Raw genomic sequence first — 21,190 nt, 5'->3', positions numbered from 1 at the left:
AAAAATAAAGATGATTTTCAGAAATAAAAATCTGAAAATATCAGAAAATTTTCATTTTGATAATTATAATTTTTTTAAATAAATAAATTGCTCTTGCACTTCAGATTTTCTGATTTTTCATATATGTATTAATTCCAGTACTTTTATCATAAACCGACATATCAACCATTTGGTAGAGCTTGATATTTTAGAAATTATGAGATGTGTTGAAAAAAATGCATTGCGTGTGTCAACTGGTAACATTAGAAGTTAAGAAATGCAATACAATTTGTTTTTTCTTAGTCATTTGCAATACAACTCAATGTGTGAGCACAGATAAATTAATGTTTCAATTTTATTTCATTGTAGAATTTTTTAAGCTACCAAATAAGTATATTCATGCAGCAGTAAATACATGTCATAAGTAATGCTTATGTACATAATTTAAAAAGTATTCTGAGTTACACATAAAAACATCATCACTGACATATTCAGTGTTGGGTAAAGTTACTTTTAAAAGTATTACAGTCTTAAGTCACCTTAAAAAGTAACAGTGTTACGTTGTTAGCTACTTTTTAAAGGACGTATGCAATATGAAAGCAGCCTAAGCGCTCTATGTGTGTGGGTTGTTGATTTTTATTTTTAAAATTAACACAGCGTTTAAGATTGTAATATATTAGGAACTTTACCCAACACGGATCATTGTTAACCCTCGTTAAATATAAGCGTTTAAGTGACATATTTAAGGCTTGAGGCCGAGCACTTCTAGAAGGAGCAGAGTTTTTGGGAGATCCAGGCTCCCACAGCGGAATCTTTGGAGTTATTGAGATGTCGACTGGTTGCTCTCGCCACAAGAAAGACGATTTCGGCGATGTTGAGCAGGATACAGACGCCGGACACCGCCAGCATAAATATAGTGAAGACTGTTTTCTCTGTCGGCCTGGACACGAAACAGTCGACAATGTTTGGGCACGGATACGAGTCACACTTCACCAGCCGGAACATCTTATAGCCCGGGTAAATCATGTAAAACAGATACATAAAGGCGGACTCGAACAACACACGGAACAGCAGGCTGATCATATATGTCCACCAGAGGGCGCCGGTAATCTTCATCTTCTGGTTCTTTATCGCCTCCAAGTCTTTCGGGCTGGTGCGGCCAGCCTGGCGATACAACTTTTTGTCGATGTGCCGACGGTGTGCAATGTGCATGGCGACCAGCAGGGCGGGGGTGGAGACCATGATGAGCTGCAGGGCCCACAGTCGGATGTGGGAGATCGGGAAGAAGTGGTCGTAGCACACGCTGTTGCATCCCGGCTGTTGGGTGTTGCAGATGAAATGCGCTTTCTCGTCGCCCCACACGCTCTCCGCCGCCACCACCAGAACCAGGATCCGGAAAATGAAGAGGACAGACAGCCAAATCCGCCCAATGCCGGTGGAATGTCGGTTCACGCCGCTGATCACGGCATAAAATGACGCCCAGTTCATTTTTGGTTCCAGATCTGAGAGACAGAGAAAAAGTCCACTGTTAGTCAAACACACACACATACACTCACTCACAGGCACGGTCAAAACAGTGGCCATTATTCATTCAGAACTCTTTTCAAGAAATACTTTGTTTTATTGGGCTAGAACACGTTACATTGATCACAAGTGACAGTGTGGATACGACGTTATAAAAGATTTGTGTTTCAAACAATGGTGAACTTTTGAACTGTTACTAAGTTCACTCAAAACTCCACATTCTGTCGTCATTTACTCACTCTTCACACAAAAGGACCCAGCTAGCATTTTTTGTTTCTAATAGAGGTCTAAACATAGTCGTCTTGGCTAAGACAAAGCTAAATTTGGCCTGTCAGTGAAAATCTAATAGACAACTAGGAATAGGCCAACACTAGACTAGTCATCAAATAAACAAAAATGAATAACTATACATATAAAGTCTGTCGAATCTGTCTATTTGACCACTAGTCCAGTTTAGGGCTGTTCAACGCCTATTAGATTTTCACTGAAAGCCCAAGTTTAGCCTTGTTTTAGCCAGGACGGCTATGTTTAGATGTCTACTAGATGTCTATTAAACACAAAATTGTTTGCTGGGAAGAAATTTGATGAAAGCTGGAAACCAGTAACCATTGACTTCCATTGTATATGTTTTTGCTTATTATGGAGGTCAACAGTTTCCAACTTACTTTAAAACATCTTTGTTTGTGTTCAACCTATTAAAGAAACCCGTATTCAGGTTTGCAACCACTTGAGCATGAGTAAAATGTTAATTTTGGGGTGAACTATCTTGGCATGGGATGATAATAGTTTTGAAGGTATAACACGGATGGAAAAAGTCAAGGTTTTACAACCAACAAAATAGTCTGCTATACCGTTCCTATGGTATATGTAAAGTATGGTAACATAAAGTTTTTTAGGACAACAGTATCTCCAGCAGAAAAGATATCCAAAGATGCCATTTTTAATTTTAAAGCAATCTGTGTTTTTAAAACAAATGAAGACAGCAGAAGTCAATGATTCATTTTTATTATTCAGCCTGATATTTTTACTGTTCCAGAATACTATAAATGTTTCTCAAAATTAAAAATATTGTGTCCAAAAGGGAAAAAAGTTTTAGTTTTTTAGCCAGACATTTACAATACCGTCAAATCCTGAAAATTGTATCCAAGTTTTTCATATCATCAGAATCTTACACTGGCCCATGCCTAGACCTTTAAGACTTTATAGGTGTAACATTAGTCAATGTGAACTACTAGTGAACAATTGGCTTATATTTTACCAGCATGTCCTCTGTTAATGTTGGCTACTTTTCATATTAATACAAATTTACACTGCATCACCAATGGATTTGTAATAATGCATTGCATGCTAATATTAACACGTTACATTAATGTAAACAAATGTTTATTATATATTATTGAAAAACTATATTATAAAGTATTACATATATTTAAAAAATGCATCAATCCTTGTACCAAAAACAGGCAACACATCTGTTTTCTACATTTATAATTATAAGACCCTTCATGACTAATGCATAATACTAAAATTATTTTTGAACAATCATGGGCTGATGAAGAATGAAATAAATGGCTGCTGAAAATTCATCATCACGGGAATACATTTTAAATTGAGCTTAAAATAATAAACAAAGCCTTTAAACATTTTAATGATTATTAAATAATTTTAAAATGAGATACTATTTTACAATATTACTGTATTTATTTTTTATTTTACAAAATGCAGTCTACATGAGCATGTTTCTTTCAAAAGCATTGAAACATTTTACGAAACAAAAGCATTTGAAAAATGGCCTATGCAAACATGTAAAGATATCTAAATAGCATGCATCGAAGCAATTGCATAACTACTGTGCATCATCACATCAAGTCACCATCATAACCATGTCTAATTCAACTACAAATTCAGGTCTTCACAAACAATGCACAACACAAGAAAATATATCATTCAAGCTATAACTTAGATGTCCTTTAAAGTCCTGCACAAATGTTTCAAAACTCTAATTACTCCCTAACAGCACTCAAAACCATTTAGATTCCACAAGAAAAGCAAGCACACATATAAAAAGCAGCTACATCTACAGCAGAAAACCGCATCAGAGCAGCAGAAAGCATTACCAGGCTCCGCAGGTGGTGTTAGTGGCATGGGCAGAGCCCGTGTTGAGGGGTTCTGAGACCCGCCGTGTCTCCGGTGTGTGCCAGTGTGTGTGTGTTTGTGTGTGTGTGTGTGTGTACTTCTGTCAGATGGAGTGTCTCCAGCTTTCAGTGACCATTTATGAAGGCAGAGCCACCCATGTGACCGGTGAACTCGCAGCCAATGCCATTCCTCCCATCGCACAATGAAAGCGTAGGTTCAGTCACAGAACAAGTGTGTGTGTGCTTGGATGAGTGTGTTTGTGTGATATAGGTCACCAAGTACCTTCCATCTTTCACTTTTGACTCAGATTTGACATTGACCTAACAAACAGTCCATTATTTTAATACTCGAGTTTTAGTGAGTTTAGAAGGGCAACGGTAAGAAATATGCTGACAATGACTTACAATAATACACAGCCATATGAAATAGAGTTGAATTTCGTATTATTAAACCGCCTTTACATTTTTTTTTCCTTTTTTAAATATTTCCCAAGTGATATTACCAGAGCAAGGACATTTTCACAGTATGTCTGATAATAGTTTGACCTCTGGAGTAAGTCTTATTTGTTTTATTTCGGCTAGAATAAAAGCAGTTTTAAATTTTTTAAAACCCATTTTAAGGTCAAAACTATTAGCCCCTTTTAAGCTATTTTTTTTGTCGATAGTCTATAGAACAAACCATCATTATACAACAACTTGCCTAATTACCCTAACCTGCCTAGTTAACCTAATTAACCTAGTTAAACCTTTAAATGTCACTTTAAGCTTTATAGAAGTGTCTTGAAAAATATCTAGTCAAATATAATTTAATGTCATCATGGCAAAGATAAAAAAATCAGTTATTAGAGATGAGTTATTAAATGTATTATGTTTAGAAATGTGTTGTAAAAATCTTCTCTTCCTTAAACAGAAATTGGGGGAAAATAAACAGGGGACTAATAATTCAGGGGGATAATAATTCTGACTTCAACTGTACATCAAAGTGATGATGCTTAAAATGCATTTTATGTTTACTTTGTTCATTAATGTAGTTTAATATATGATATTATATTAATGTTTAACATTACATACTCATAAATTGTAAAAAAAAAAAAAATTGATTTAAGTTAACCATTTTTAATACCATTCATACATTGTAAAATATTATATAATCAATTAGCCCTGTAAAAAATATGCATATGCACTGTAAAAAAAAGTTGACACAATTTAAACTTTTAATGCAACCTCAGGACATTTTTGAATTTACTCAAATTGAATCAAGTCAAGTGCATTAATTGGGTTGAAAGTTGAGTCAACTCAAAAATGTCCTGAAGATTGTGTCTTCAAATTTTAAGTTAAGTTTTTTGTTTTTTACAGTGTTTTTAGGTCATTATAACTTATTAAATGAAGTTAATCATGTTCTAACTTATATTTTACATGTTAGAACATATATATTTATATATATTATTTATAAGTTGCACAAGCTAATTTTAAGTCAGTTTAACATAATACAAGTTCAATTGACTCATAAGGTTAATTTGATTCAGCTTAAAAATTTAAGGCAACCAGGATTTTTTTTTACAGTGTGCGCAGTAAAATGCTTAATGACAAACTGTCAAGAGAACAAATATATGTATGTTGCTTCAACTTATTAAAAAAAAAATCAGGCTTCAACTATTGTTTTTTATTTTAATTTTACAAAGGTTAGCTTAATATTTTTAGTTTGTTTGATTGATGCAGGTTGAGATGACTAGAAAAGTTCATTTGACTGAAATATTAAAGCAGAGTTTTTTACAGTGTTAGATTTAAGTCAGTTTCATTTTATGTAAGATGAAATGACTTATTTTGAAGTTAATTTAAGAACTTAAATATTTAGGCCAGCAATATTTATTCATATTCATTAGTTCTTATTATGCAAATAGATTAATAAAAAGTGTTGTCCTAAAAACAATACATATATATTTTAAAAAGTCTTCAGTAACTGTAAATATGAGATGTCTTCAATATATATCTTTCAAAGCATGTTTCTTTATAATATAGATTTGTTTTACATCTGTTAGTAAGGTGATGCTTGTGTTTTATTGTTTTAGTGAAATACAATAATGACTGTCATTACAGAGATTAATAAAAGTACTGAAATACTGTACAACATCATCTCTTTAAATACACACTTTTACTTTTCCATGAGTGGTGTTATGAAATAATATATTTGATCTATCAGAACATTTCATTAACAGTGAGTGGTTTGTAAACTTTCTAAATGAGGAATTAGATAGGTGTTTGATTGCTGGCTTCACTGGTTCGGTAGATGGTTGATTATTGGGTTGCTGGTTTGAACATGGTTGGTAGTTGATTATGACAGGGTTTAATTGGTAGGTTTAGTACTGTATTTGATAGGGTGGGTATTTTTGCTGATGTTTACCTGCGGTTGGTGAGGTCCCTGAGGAGAAGAGAAGATGTGGCGAAAGAGAAGTCGCACAGGAAAGGGTTGATGTTTCCCCAGTGCAGATTATGGCGCAGCACCGGAGCTTTGCATTGCTAATCACCCGTGTCACGCTGTTACTCACCCCACTACAAACATCTCCACACAAAAGATGCTTGTGCTGGCGGTCCTTAACCATTCAGATCAGATCCAAGGCGCACACCCACCAGCAGACACTGTGACGCAAATTATGTACAAATAATGCACACATGAACATACACCAACTCACACACAAGTTTCTTCATAGCTTCTCTTTCAACACAATCATTGCTGCAAACATGTCAGTTTGGACATGTGGGATAGTTTGCATACAAAAAAGTATACTTGTTCAACAAAACTAGACAATTAACAGCACACAAACATTAAGCATTAGTTTCTGTTTTTATGATTGATGTTTATAGAATTATCTGGATTTATAACAAACTTGAATTGAGCTTAATTCTGAATACTTGCCAGAAAGTAGGCTTACCAGTCTATCTACCTTTATCTGAGATTTGCTGACATTGAGCTTTGCTATTCTTTATTTTTGTAACCAAATTTACAGCTAATGTTTAGCTACAGTTGAAGTCAGAGTTAGTAGCCCCCATGAATTATTAGCCCGCTGTTTATTTTTTCCTCAATTTCTGTTTAACGGTAAACAGATTTTTTTCAACACATTTTTAAACATAACAGTTTGAATAACTTATCTCTAATACCTGTTTTATTTTTATCGTTGCCATGATGACAGTAACTAATATTTTACTAGATATTTTTCAAGACACTTCCATACAAGTAAAAAAATAAATAAATAAACAAATAAAAAGTGACATTTAAAGCTAAATTTAATAAATTTAGGGTAATTAGGTTAACTAGGCAGGTTAGAATTGGGCAAGTTATTGTATAATGATGGTTTGTTCTGTAGTCTATCGAAAAAAATAGCTTAAAGGGTCTAATCATTTTGACCTTAAAATTTTTTTTTTAAGAAATTAATTACTGCTTGTATTCTTGCCGAAATAAAACAAACAAGACTTTCTCTAGAAGAAAAAATATTGTTATACATACTGTAAAAATTTCTTTGCTCTGTTAAACATCATTTAGGAAATATGTTTAATAATTCAAAGGGGGGCTAATAATTCTGACTTTAACTGCACAGTAGGAGCATAGAATTATGCATTAAAGCAAAAACTCTAAAATAGTATAGTAGTTTAAATTTAAAAAGTTATTTAGTTAATAAAATTTAGATATTTAAAAAAAAGTTTATTAATTGCTTAATGACACTTTTATTCAATGAGTAAAGGGAAAACCTTAAATAACTGGAAATGTTCAGAAAAAAATCTTTTATTTTTCCTTTTTTACATTTTAGTTAGCTTCTGAGAATCCAAAAAGAGCCACATATTGATAAATGATGTTAAGATAGCTGTTTTAACAATAGTTTATGATTGAATTGCCTCTTGTTACAGTTATGAAATAGTTTGATAACAAGCATGAAATGTTCACGAAAAATGGTCTATGGAAAAAATGGTCTATGGAAAATTGTTTCACAAAAATGGTCTATAATTTAGCACACTGTAAAACCCAAAAAGTGAAGGTAACTCAAACTATTTGAGAAAACCGATTGCAAAAAACCATTTAAGTTTAAAAACTAATCCTAATGAGTACTGTGAACTTAATCTATTTGAGTAAAATAAGCAACTTGAGCACAGTAAAACCCAATGAATGAAGAGAACTTAAACCAACTGAGTACTGCAAAACCAATAAGTTAAGACAACTCAAACCATTTGAGAAACTCGATTGCTAGACAAAACATTTAAAAAAACTAATCTATACGACTACTGTGAACTTACTCCATTTAACTCCATTTAAGTTGAAGTAATGAGGTATTTAATTAACTCATTACCTTCAAAACTAAGTTCAAAACTCTTTTCAAATGAGTAGAATTAACTTTTAGTCAATTTTGAGTTAACTGCACTCATTTCATTTAATAAAGTTGACCGTTGGGTCTTGCAGTGCATAATGACATTCCTGTGATAATGAGTGTTTTGTTTAACTGTGATGATTTGTGTTGTTGTTTTTTAATGTTTGAATCAGGGCACCTTCAATTTAAAAGAAAGTATTTCAGTTTGTGGTAAGCTTGTTTTTGATGTGAATTCGTTTTAGACAATAAATTAATATATACAATGACTGTAGATTAAGCATTATCTTTAACTAATAGAAATGGCATTCCTTAGTTTCCTTTCTTTAGTTTTCAGTTTTTCATTGGAAAAGAAAGTAAATTGGGCTGTTTTTACGTGCATTTATTCACTTCCCAAAGGTCCCCACAAGGTGATCCACAGTCACGCGCACATGCAGACGGGCAAAAACGCGAGAACGCGCACGCCCAGCCCCACCTAGAGGAATTGTGGGAAGACATGGCAGCTTCCGCTGTTTGTGTTCACTGAGTTTCCGCACTAATCAGTCACTAAATTGCTGAAGTAAAGTTAGCTTAATAAGTTTATCAGCGCCGCGGTTAGGGTTATTTCGGAATGGAGGAGAGCGCAAGTGTGGACAGTGTGGAGTCGCTGTGCAGGTACCTAAAACATTCAAATACTCTTTAAAATATACACAAAACGGTTTGACTGGTTTAAATGTTAATTTCACTAACATTTCTGATGAAAACGCTTCCCGGAAATCCTTATTAAAGTCTTGAAGGTTCTTGACAAGCACAGAATCTAACTTTGATCATTCATCTGTCAGATAGGTTTGCTCATTTACACATTGAACTCTGTCATTATTTGCTCACTCCTATATTTATTAAACATGTATGAATTTCTTTATTCTGTTGTACAGAAAACAGATGGTAGCAGAATGACAAAACTCATTTTTTTTGTATAGAATTAAGGATGTAATGGTAACGGTGGTGAAGACTGAAGCTGTCAGTCTTTATCATTTAGCATTTGATTGAGGTCAAGTTGGTTTAATTTTCGCACATTAGTTCATTGACACCTTGTGACTTGCTCCCTATATTGTTTACCTTGGTTTTTTGGATAGTTGACTAAAACTACATGTAAATATGACTTTAAAACAACATTAGCACTATTCAACTGACTGTGGACAGTGTTGTACTTTAATATTCATTGGCTGCTAATATGATTTCACTATTTAGAATTTGCAATGAAAACTTTTCTGAAATGATATTTTTAATGAGAAAGTCTCAATGTGTGAATATAAAAACCAACTTTACCTCAAACATTATTTGTTTTATGCTAGAAATAAATCAAAATTGTGTGCTTTAATCTTCATCTTCATGTACCTTCAGCTCCACTACGACCCGCTCTGATCGCTCAAGTGGCCCCAAAGTTTCAGACACAGAGCTGCGGGTCAGTCTCTTCTTATTCTGTCCTTTTAGACTGATATATGTGCTGAATCATTACTGATACTAACACTCATCTCTTATTTTTCTTGCTTATAGAGTAAAGGAAGGCCAATTGAAAAGGTATTAAATAGAAATGTGAGCCAGACTGTTTAATAACATTTTAATTTCTGTGCGCTGATTTGTTTGTGTTTGTGTGTGTGTGTGTGTGTGTGTGTGTGTGTGTGTGTGTGTGTGTGTGTGTGTGTGTGTGTGTGTGTGTGTGCGCGCGCAGATGTACAAAGACCCAAGTAAAGGCGAACTTCCTCTTCTGCCTGTGGAACTGGTTCAGGAGTCCGGTATTTTGCTACATTATACTGACTACTTTTTATCAGCAGTTCTGATGATTTGAGTGCTGTGTGTGTTTAAATTGTGTGTGTGTGTGTGTTTACAGCTAAAGACGTGACATACATTTGTCCATTCATTGGGCCTATTAGAGGGAGTCTGACCGTCACTAACTACAGACTGTTCTTCAGATGCACTGACAGGGTAAGAGACAAGCACGCATGCTGTTTATTTATGACATCTGAAGAGTATTTTTTTTAAATTGGCTTAATTTTTAATCTCTATATATGTGTATAGGAGCCAGTGTTTGGGTTAGATCTTCCCCTGGGAGTATTGAGCCGAGTAGAGAAGATCGGAGCAGCAACAGGCAGAGGAGACGTCTCGTATGGCTTGGCATGCAAGGTCTTTGTGATTTTCACATGTAATATGTGTTAAAATGTATTTTTTTTTATCAAAACAAGTGTAAAAATTGCTCCTAACTGAAATAAAATGTATTTATTTATTAAAACTAAATAAAAAAATCTATAAAAAATGAACTCAATTTTAAAAAACTACAGTTAAACGGACACCTGAAAGTATAAAATAAATGTATAATATGATTTATGACTTTATTAATGTGTAATAATAATAAAAAAATAAATAAAAGTGAGCAAATAAACTGTTGTGGCCTGATACATCATTGCATGATAGCTAAGTGTGTATATATATGTGTCTTGTAGGATATGAGAAACCTGCGTTTTGTACACAAAGAGCCTGACGACTCGCTAAAGAAATCAGTGTTTGAGGTCCTGATGAAGTTTGCTTTTCCAGTGTCAAACAACATGGTGAGAAAAATAGACAAATTATATAAGTTACTACACTATATAAACAATAAACCCTGCTGATTCAGCATTAGAATTCATTATTTCACTGGCCGTCTCTTTCCTTTCTCTTTTTTTTTTCTCTAGTCTCTTTTTGCATTCGAGTATAAGCAGGTGTTTCCTGAGAACGGATGGAAGGTGTATGATCCTCTGGCTGAATGCAAGAGACAGGTACAGTGTGTTTTTATTTCTTTCATGGTTTTGGGGTTGTATGGAATGTGATGATGTACAGTTATCCAGTCTTTATTGCAAAATAAACCCTTTTAAAGTGATCAGCGCTGTAATGTAAATTTAATATCTCTGCTTTTTTCTCTAGGTTATTCTTATTATCGAATTGCTTTTAATCTGTCCAACGAATGTGGCACTGTTGATTATGAATATTGCATAAATGCTAATTTAAATATTTCTACTTATGATGGCTGAGTGTGCATAGATACTTTTTGGATGGATGGATGGGTAGATCATCAAAATGGAATTAAAACAATATAAATGTATTTTTAACATACCATTTAATTTATTAATTTTACAAAAAAGTTTTTTGACTATTTAAATGCTACCACTAATATCACTAATATAAATGATATATTTCTTTAAAAGGTTCAGTAAAATTAAAATTAAGTTTTTTAGATGTTAGTATCAGTAGGTTAGTTTTAAGGGTATTTATAAGCTAGTGTGCCCAAAAACAATGACACAATTCACATTTAGAAGATATAAACCTGATGTTTACATCCAAAGCTAACAGTTTGTCAACTGCATCAATGATCTTACTTCAGTTTCTCATCAAATTTTGACCAATCAAATGGCTTTCATTTGATGTGCTTGAGGCAACACAGTGGTTCAGTGGTTAGCACTGTCGCCTCACAGCAAGAAGGTCACTTGTTTCTGCCCCGGCTGGGTCAGTTGGCATTTCTGTGTGGAGTATGCATGTTTCCGCGTCGGTTTTCTCCGGGTGCCCCGGTTTCCACTACAGTCCAATGACATGCGCAGCGCTATAGATGAATTGAATAAGCTAAATTGGTCCTCGTGTATGTGTGTGAATGTAAGAGTGTATGGGTGTTTCCCAGTGCTGGGTTGCAGCTGTGAGGTCATAAACTTATGCTGGCAACCCCTGATTAATAAAAGGATTTTAAATAATAATTTAATAATTAATGAATGATGTGCTTGAGCTCAACCACTCTCTCTGGCTGTGAGAAAACAGAATGCTATTGGCTGTTTTTGAAAAGGGGGAGGGGCTACTTTACATCCTGCCTTCTCTTCATGTTTCAATTGAGTTTACGTCAAAATTGGAATCAAATATTTTTTAAAGCACCTCACTGTACCAATATTAAATAATAAAAATATCAACAACATTAAATAATAAGATTATTAATGCTTATCTTTAGCTCATTCAATATTTGTAAAATAAGAAGATGGTGTTATATACATCCAACACAGCTAAATCATCAGCATCACTTTACAAAAAAATTATTCATCTGTCTTAAATACAACTGTGTGTGTGTAGGGTCTCCCGAATGAGAGCTGGAGGATCTCCAAATTAAATGATCACTATGAGCTGTGTGATTCGTACCCAGCGACTCTAGTTGTGCCAGTAACCATCACTGACGATGAACTGCGCCGTGTCTCCAGCTTCAGGGCCAAAGGACGCATTCCAGTCAGTGTCATTAAGCATTTCTGATTGTTCTCGTTTCAGTCTGTGTATGATATTCTTCATCCTCACTGCTGGCTCATTATACTCTAGGTGCTTTCATGGATCCATCCTGAGAGTCAGGCTGCGGTGGTTCGCTCCAGTCAGCCAATGGTGGGCCAGAACGGACGACGCTGCAAAGAGGATGAGAAGCTCCTTCAGGCCATCATGGATGCAAACGCGCAGTCGCACAAACTGTTCATATTCGACGCCAGGCCCAGTGTGAATGCTGCAGCAAACAAGGTAAACAGTCAGTTTCTTTCCAAAATGTGTTTTGGATGAAAGTGAAACTTTGAGTGACAGCTTCTGCATGTGTTTCAGATGAAAGGAGGTGGGTTTGAGAGTGAAGATGCTTATCAGAATGCTGAGCTGGTGTTTCTGGATATCCATAACATTCATGTTATGCGCGAGTCACTGCGAAAACTTAAGGAGGTCGTCTATCCAAACATCGAGGAATCCCATTGGCTGTCCAACCTCGAGTCCACACACTGGCTGGAGCATATAAAGGTGTGACTAAAGGGATCTCTTCATTACGTTTCTCTTATACTAAAGGAAAACTTACTCACCATTCCAAATAAACACAAAATAAGTTATTTTGAAGAATGTTGGGAAACACAAAGTTGATGGCTCCCATTGACTTCCATAAAATAAAAATAAAAAATAGTATGGAAGTCAATGGAGACTAACAAGGGATTAGAACATTATTCATACAGTAACATTTTCTTTTGTGTCATGCAGAAAAGAGAAACGTATACAGCTTTAGACCAAGTGTAGGATGAGTAACTCCTTTGCAATGCACAATTTTAGCCCAAATTTGAAACATGGATTTGGTTCAGAGAAAGCCTTTTTCTCAGTCCATTTGGATCTAAAAATGGGGGAAAGTTTGGAAAAACTTTGGCAGGAGTACTCTTGTCTTTTTAATGTTTCTTATAAGCTGTAGTCTACCAAAGTGAGGTACAGTTTCCATCCCTCTCAAGAACTCTGATTTCATGTCTGATCTTGTGTCCTCATGCGTGTTTGGCTTTAAAACAAGGGCTCTATCTGAAATCACCCCTATACCCTCAAATATTTTTGAGGGAGCAGGCATTTCTTGTGGTGTATGAAATCATAGCAGACATTTTAAATTGCATTGAATCAATCCCACAATGCACAGCAAAAGTGAGTCTACTACCCATGTACATGAAACATCAAGAAAAAAAAAAACAATGCACAGTGAAGGTTCTCGCGCCAAAGGAAATTACATATATGACCACAGGATGGTATCAAAAGCAAAATCTTATTGGTGTAAGTTTTAAATTAAAGTATTATTTTATTAATGCAACATTGTATTTATACTGTATATGTATATATAACACAAATCAAAGTCTTTGTTTCATTCCTATTAGACAACTCTCTAAAAAAAATCTATAACAGGGTCTGAACAGGAAGTTGAAAATCAAATTCTTCTGAGGGATTTATCAATTCGAGTGCTCTAACTCACTCACTCATTTCATTGACTCTTTCAAGTGGACTAATGGATAAAGCAATCATGTGCGACCCAGGCAGAGCTGTCAGTGTTTCTTCCTATAGTCATTTTATGCTGTGTTTAACCTCCTATCTGACAAATTTGAAAATCATGTAGTGTGAACTTGGCATAATCGATAGCAGAATTTTTTGGTGAACTGATGAACTGATTGTGTTTGTTTGTTTGTTTGTTTGTTTGTTTGTGTGTGCGATAGTTGATTCTAGCAGGCGCTTTAAGAATAGCTGACAAAGTGGAGTCTGGGAAGACGTCAGTGGTGGTTCATTGCAGTGATGGCTGGGACAGAACCGCTCAGCTCACCTCACTGGCCCTCATCATGCTGGACTCGCACTACAGAACCATTCGAGGCTTTCAGATACTGGTGGAGAAAGAGTGGCTCAGTTTCGGACATCGCTTCCAACAGGTTAGTCAACTGACTAGCTTAGATGACATGGATCTAATTATGCAAATCCCTAAAAGTCTATGATTGTATGTTTATATTAAAAGAATATGCAACGCTTTATCAAGCTCAAATTGTGAAAGAAGGTTTCATTTTTATACATTTGTTGCCCACTATTTAACTTTACAGCTGTTTTAAGTCTTGAGAAATAGAGGGAATATTTAAATTCAGAACAGTTAAAGTAAACTGTAACTATATTTTGCATTATTATTATTTCACAGTCAAAGTCAGCTTTATTGCCAATTCTGACACATGTAGACCTACAGATAATTAAAATGACATCACTCTCAGACCCTGAGTGCATATGAATTATAAAAACACAACAAGAGGCATGTTAATATACAATAAATACAAATTGTTTAGTAAAAACTAAGCGAAAAAGACCAAGTCTGATATTTGACATGATATATATTCACTGTGTTCCACTCAGTGGAAACGGGCCATTAGTTCACCCATGTACAGCCATGTTAATAGGCAAAACTGTCAACCGTTTAGGACCGTGGGAGTTTGCTTCTGAGTCTACAGTCTGCCATAGCCATTCAAACTGAAGATTCTGATTAGGGTTAAAACCAGCACAACAAAATAGTCAAATTACTTTTACATTTAGATGCAACATTCTTGATAATTTTACCCTTTTAGTAAATCTCAGAGAACAGTACATGAACAGTAGTTCATGACCCCTCTGTTTGTTCATTGTCAATAATTGTTTTATTGCTTGTTTGGCCTCATTTGTGTGTATAGCGAGTGGGTCACGGTGATAAAAATCACACAGATGTAGATCGCTCTCCAATCTTCCTGCAGTTCATTGACTGTGTGTGGCAGATGACAAGACAGGTGAGTTTAACAGAGCAACACCTCTTTTCAATGTATTGATATGGTCTGATCTGCAAAAGTAACAAGTGTTTATCTCTGTGTTTAGTTTCCAGCAGCTTTTGAGTTCAATGAGTATTTCCTCATTACAATACTGGATCACCTCTACAGCTGCCTATTTGGCACGTTTCTGTGTAACAGTGAACAGCAAAGACTCAAAGAAGTAAGTGCAAACGTACTATTGGACATATCTGCAATAGGAACATCAAAGCATTATTTTAGTATCTAGCATTGATGTAATATTCTAGATTATTTAATAGTTAATAGTTCCCCGTTTTACTCTTATAATGTTAGCATTTTAGTATTTTGTGTTTTGACAATTGCTTTGGTAATTTTAATGTGTACATGAATGTGCGTGCGTGCGTGCGTGCGTGCGTATGTATGTATGTATGTATGTATGTATGTATGTATGTATGTATGTATGTATGTATGTATGTATGTATGTATGTATGTATGTATGTATGTATATATGTGTGTGTGTGTGTGTGTGTGTGTGTGTCTATATATATATATATATATATATACACACACACACACACATTTCAGATGTAATGGATCACGGTTGATCCGTGCTTCGTACAGATCTCAACCCATGGTTCAGAACCCGCAGATTCTTTACTAGTAGATTAATTGTAAATTTGTAACGATTACAAAAAGATTGCCTCTTGCGTCATTCAAGTCACATGCATTTAGGCTTTCCTGTAAAATATAATGATGATGGAAAAAGTTGTGGTGGGTTATTCTGGATGTGGTGGGTTTTATTAAAGTGTTTCTACTTGTTTAGCCTGCATTAATGCATTCAGTGTAAGCTGCACTATTACCCATTAAAAGTTTGGGATCTCAACACCCACGCAATTATAAATGATGGTGATTTGCACATGTTTATTAATCCTAACAAATTCCATCTTTAGTCTTATGAGTCAGTTATGAAGTTACAAAGTCAAATAATACAGAAGTACTGGCCATCCAAAATATGCCATTAAATAATTCCTAAAAAAATGACACATCTAGCAATGAAACATGAAGTTTGTGAGTGAATAACTGAATCATTTATTGAAAATTAGACTAACAATAAAAATTGTTGTACAAATTATATTGTTAGATTTCTACATTTAGCGTTATCATCAACAGTAGTAGTGAAATATTCAGTAGTGTGAAAAATTCTCTGCTACTATTTATTTTTATTCTGCTGATTATTTCTTTGTTTAATTTTTAATAAAATTACAGTTCTTAGTTCTGTTTGTTAAAACTAAAAGTATCTTGCAATACTGTTTTTGTAATAAATGGAAAGCAAATGACATTTGTCTTCTCCCCTTTTTGGCTGATCCGAAAAATGGTTCGATCCATGACTAAAATTCTTATGTGATCCGAACCATGAGATTTGTGATGCGTTACATCACTAATATATATGTATATGTGTGTGTGTTTAACATTATTTTTTATTTCAGTTAATGTTTATTTTTTATTATTTGTTGTTTATTTATAGATTATATGTTTATCTGACTGATCATTTGGTAAATGCTTTATAAACTTAACCTTATTTTTCTTAATCTTTTTAATTGTGTTTTGAGCATTTTTTGGTTAATATATTTAAATTTTAAATATATTTCTATTAAAATGTCTGTCATATTTAAGCATGGTCACTGAATTAAGATATTTAACAAAGTGTACTAAACGCTAAATGTAAAAGCAGGAAATGAATGTGTATTGGTCTAAGGGAATGTCTGTCTTTGTCTTTAGGAAATCCCGAAGCGCACTGTCTCTCTCTGGTCATTTGTGAACAGTCAGTTGGAGGAGTTTGTGAATCCGCTGTACGTGCACTACTCTTCTCATGTGCTGTTCCCCACTGTGGGTATTCGACACCTGCAGCTATGGGTCTCCTACTACATACGCTGGAATCCTCGTATGCGGCCACAGGTACACACATGTGAACAGATGTTTTAACAGGAACAGATCATTAAACCCAGCATTTCTTTAGCTTGTGTCCATAAATAGTAGCATACACTTTTAGGGCTTTTAAATGAGTAATTTTAATAAATTGCATTCACAATAAAATTATATTTTAGTGTATGTAATGTATATTTATTTATGTGTGTGTGTATAGGTATGTATATGTGCATATGTGTGTGTGTATGTAAATGCGCTGAAACTACATAATACAAATATAATACTGTGTGTGTGTGTATATATATATATATATATATATATATATATATATATATATATATATATATATATATATATATATATATACATACATACTTACTGTATATATATATATACTGTATATACATATGTATATATATATACAAAACAGAAATATTTACATTTTATACTTGTATTAGATCAAATATTTTAGATATATACTCATAGACATGCATGTGTGAATTTATCTATATACATAGTAAATATGGACAGCACACACACATACTGTGTGTATAGCACATAACTTTTATATTGGATGTGATTAACCAAAATTAATCTTTTGGCAGCACTATTTTATTATTATTATTATTATTATTACATTACAAGGATGCAGGTAGTATGCAGAAGTTGTGGTTTAATGGTAAAAATGTCAGGTTTTCCATGGGTCATGAAATTTCTGGAATATTAAAAGGTCTATTACAGACATTAAAAGTCTGGTAGTTCTTATACAGTGCTCGGCATATGAGTACACCCCTCACAGACCACTTTTTAAAATTCATATTTTTAATAGGAAGCTATACAATATTATATTTGTGCATGTAGATTGAGTTAGTCAGTACTAAAGCCAAATCTGGAGCTTATCTAACAAAATATCTGACAATAACTGTCCAGAAACTAGTACAGCCGAATGTATATGTTAGAGAAAAATATTAAATACAAATTTAAAAAATGGGAAAAAATAATTAAAGCAAAAAAAAAAAAGGAAAAATTGAGTTGAACTGGACACTTCACATACTCAACGGTTGCAGCTTTCGGGCTCTGATGTTGGATAATTTATTTAGGATTGTGAAAGCAGAGTTGTCTTTCGAGAGTGATTTTACCGCCTCCCAAAGGTGAATGCGGTTATACTCATGGCAGGTATTATTTGTTCGTTTATTTAGCTAATTTGTCAAACGTCATTAGGGAAACGGTTTGATTTCCGCTTAGTAAAAAACTTTATATGGGAATATACTATGCTGTTGAGAGTGTAAGTGCAAAAGTACATAGTGCATAAGTGCATAGTGTGGCATTTGGAACACAGTCTAATGCCGAGTTCAGACTGCATGATTTTTTAACGTAATCGTGTCTCGTGATAGCATGATTATTTGGGCTAGCGTTTTATTGCTTGGTTTTGATATTGCTTGTTTTGATTTGTATGGGTGCTCCTGCCAAATTCCCACTAGTTTTTCCTCCATTTTTTGGGTCCAAATAATTTTAAAATGAGATGATTTTAAAATTAATTAACAACCTCCCACTGGCCTGCAGGTACACACACTAGTGAATGCTGCTCTCTCTCATTGGCTGTAGGTGATCGCCGGTGTTTCTTTCAGTCAAAACTCATTTCACACGGCATGACTTGAATCGCTGACAGCTTCAGATATTTAGCATGTCAAATATCTCACAGGCAACGGCAACTCATCAGCGATTCTCTCATTTTGATAGTTGATAGTTCAACTCAGTCTTATTGACTTTGATAGTTCACTGTGTGATTGTTACTTGCGTGAACGAGCACTGATTTGCATGTGATTACAGGCATTTGTCGGCGATTTCTCAAAAACTGTCGGCGAGTCAAAATCGGGGCTAAAATGACTCAGTCTGAACTCGGCATAAGTGTTAAAAAAAAGATAACAGATCTCTCATTCTGGCCTAATATCATTCCGCCTGCTACAGCCATGGTACAGCAGTAAAGTTTCTTGATTATTACGCCAGAATGAGAGTATTCACCTTATTTTCCGCCAACGAGCGGGCACTGCCAATTGAATCTTTTTGGCTTGAGACTACCGGTCTCATTCACTTCCATTTATTTTTTGACGTTAAAAACTGCTCGTTACGCTGCTTGATGTTGCAGTTTGATATTTTCATATTATATTATTCTACTTGGTCTGTATAGTCATGCAAACATTTGTTTGTAGAGCAAGTAGTTTGACCGTTTTCTGCTGTTTATTATTCCTAGTCGTTTCTCCCATAGGCGACTGAATCGGAAGTTCTAAGACAATCGCGAAAACAGGCGCACTTCCGCATTTTAGAATAAGGTCAATAGTTTCAGGACATATTAAACTAGAAAATAGCGACTTTTCGCTTTCCACCTGTCTTTGTAACTGCAGAAGAGTCTAGATTTTAATAGGATTATGATCAAAACTTAATTATTATTTTTTGTGAGATGTTCACTAGTATTTTTGTTCCAATCCAATTTAATGATTTATGCTAAGCTAAAAGTCCTCCTGTCAGACACAGGCTGAATGGAATAAAAACTGGTCAAACTCAACTTTTTTACTCTAAGGTTATTAAAAAAGTTGTAAAATGAGGCTATTTCCAAAACTAAAGTAGAGTGTTCCATTATTTTTCTGTTGCCTGCATATGTTGTTTTAACCATTAATTCACAATGATATATGAATCACTAAGCACCAGTTTCTGCTAAAGATTCACCTACATTAGAGGTGTCCAAACTCGGTGCTGGAGGTCTGGTGTCCTGCAGATTTTAGCTCCAACTTGCCTCAACACACCTGCAAGGATGTTTCTAGAAAGCCTAGTAAGAGCTTGATTAGCTAGCCCAGGTGTGTCTGATTGGGGTTGGAACTAAACTTAGCTGGACTCCTGCCCTCCAGGACCGAGTTTGGGCACCCCTGTCCTACATCTTTGATGAACTGTTGGAACTATGCCTTCATGAACTTTAATAATTAGTTGTAAATGGCTTGTGTTGTCTGTCCCTGGTATTGAAAGTGTGATTTACAACTGCGTTTTAGGAGCCTGTCCATCAGCGCTACAAAGAGCTGCTAGCGAAGCGTGCAGAGCTTCAGAAGAGAGTTGAGGAGCTGCAGCGTGAGGTGTCCAGCCGAACGGCCTCCTCATCCTCCGAGAGGGCAGGCTCTCCTACACGCTCCATCACCCCGGTGCAAACCTTCGTTTAAGCACTCCACAGACTGATGAATGTAGATCCTTCACACACCACGTGAGCTACACGCGGTTCTCCTGTTACATGCAGTGATGCGCAACTGATGTACATCCACACACTAACATTCACCTCGCTGCTACCAGCTGGCTGGATGGATGATGCTTTTAATCACTAAAACTGTTTGATACTGGTATTATATTAATACATTTATTGAGACTAGGGAAGCATTAATACATGTTAGAAACATTACTCTATAAGCTGTATGTAGTTGAACTCTGCGACTGAGCATCACATGACCAAAGTATTGTGATGTCACTGAGATTCTGCCTGCGTCATCGCGGTGCGGAGGGAAGTGGAGGTGAGTCTTTCCTTCTTCAGGGTTTTACGTGTCTACTTGAAATTGCAAACTTTCTAGGGCTTGTTTAAAAGGACACTATCTAATCATGTTATAGAATATGCTCTATAATCTAACTTTTGCTTAGACATTAACAAAGTGTTTTGACACTAATTTAATGGCAGTGCTAATCCACAGCAATAAAACACTTGCAGAATGTGGGTCTAAATAATGCTTGGTGTGTTTTGTTCATGTAAAGATGCATAATTACTATATTTACATGCAGTTATTAGTGAGCAAAGATATGCTTTTGTATAGTTTTTATAAATCTTTGTGTAGTTATTCTGCATTCTGTCCTAGTATATTTCATAGTGTGGAATTGAATAGCATCTGTGTGCCTCATATAAAACACCAAAGTAAGGCGTAATTTGAGTCAAGTATACATGCTGAACTAGTTGTAATACAGTTTCAGTCAGAATAACTTTTTGAAAAACAGTACTTGTGAATATGAACGAGTCAGTGTTGCTATTATTAATTAAAAATGCTTAATATTAAAATATCATAAAAATATTCCATCAAAACAAACATTACAATATAATTTATTAGAAATTTTGTTTTCGTAACTACCTAAAATACACTAATTACTAAAACTA

The 21,190-nt window shown here is 34.7% G+C and overlaps 2 protein-coding genes across 4 annotated transcripts; one reads left to right on the top strand and one right to left on the bottom strand.

Moving 5' to 3' along the window:
* Nucleotides 1-316: 316 nt before the first annotated feature.
* gjb1a (gap junction protein beta 1a) lies at nucleotides 317-8,071 on the bottom strand. 3 transcript variants are annotated; one of them, XM_087251149.1, is made up of 3 exons: nucleotides 7,923-8,071; nucleotides 6,040-6,275; nucleotides 317-1,481 (listed from the first exon to the last, which is right to left on the bottom strand). In XM_087251149.1, exons 2-3 carry the CDS (start codon nucleotides 6,236-6,238, stop codon nucleotides 745-747), a joined length of 936 nt encoding a protein of 311 aa, XP_087107275.1. In that variant the 5' UTR covers nucleotides 6,239-6,275; nucleotides 7,923-8,071; the 3' UTR covers nucleotides 317-744. The 3 variants fall into 3 exon arrangements, with proteins under 3 accessions (XP_087107275.1, NP_001349358.1, NP_571886.2); NM_001362429.1 differs by lacking the exon at nucleotides 7,923-8,071 and having other exon boundaries at nucleotides 6,040-6,211; NM_131811.3 differs by lacking the exons at nucleotides 6,040-6,275; nucleotides 7,923-8,071 and adding an exon at nucleotides 3,621-3,753.
* Nucleotides 8,072-8,473: 402 nt separating this feature from the next.
* On the top strand, nucleotides 8,474-20,766 carry mtmr2 (myotubularin related protein 2). Its single transcript, NM_131371.1, is given in 16 exon segments — nucleotides 8,474-8,644; nucleotides 9,374-9,434; nucleotides 9,527-9,550; nucleotides 9,702-9,765; nucleotides 9,861-9,955; nucleotides 10,049-10,153; nucleotides 10,471-10,575; nucleotides 10,699-10,782; nucleotides 12,113-12,262; nucleotides 12,350-12,538; nucleotides 12,617-12,802; nucleotides 14,014-14,220; nucleotides 14,998-15,090; nucleotides 15,176-15,289; nucleotides 16,867-17,043; nucleotides 20,055-20,766. Coding segments are annotated over 16 exon segments (1,863 nt in total). The 5' UTR covers nucleotides 8,474-8,600; the 3' UTR covers nucleotides 20,220-20,766.
* The last annotated feature ends 424 nt before the right edge of the window (nucleotides 20,767-21,190 follow it).

Source organism: Danio rerio, chromosome 5 (genome assembly GCF_052040795.2).
Source record: "Danio rerio strain M-AB ecotype USA chromosome 5, GRCz13ab, whole genome shotgun sequence".
Classification (NCBI taxonomy): domain Eukaryota; kingdom Metazoa; phylum Chordata; class Actinopteri; order Cypriniformes; family Danionidae; genus Danio; species Danio rerio.
Note: the sequence above shows the minus strand (reverse complement) of the source record. Positions and strands in the feature narration are given on the sequence as shown.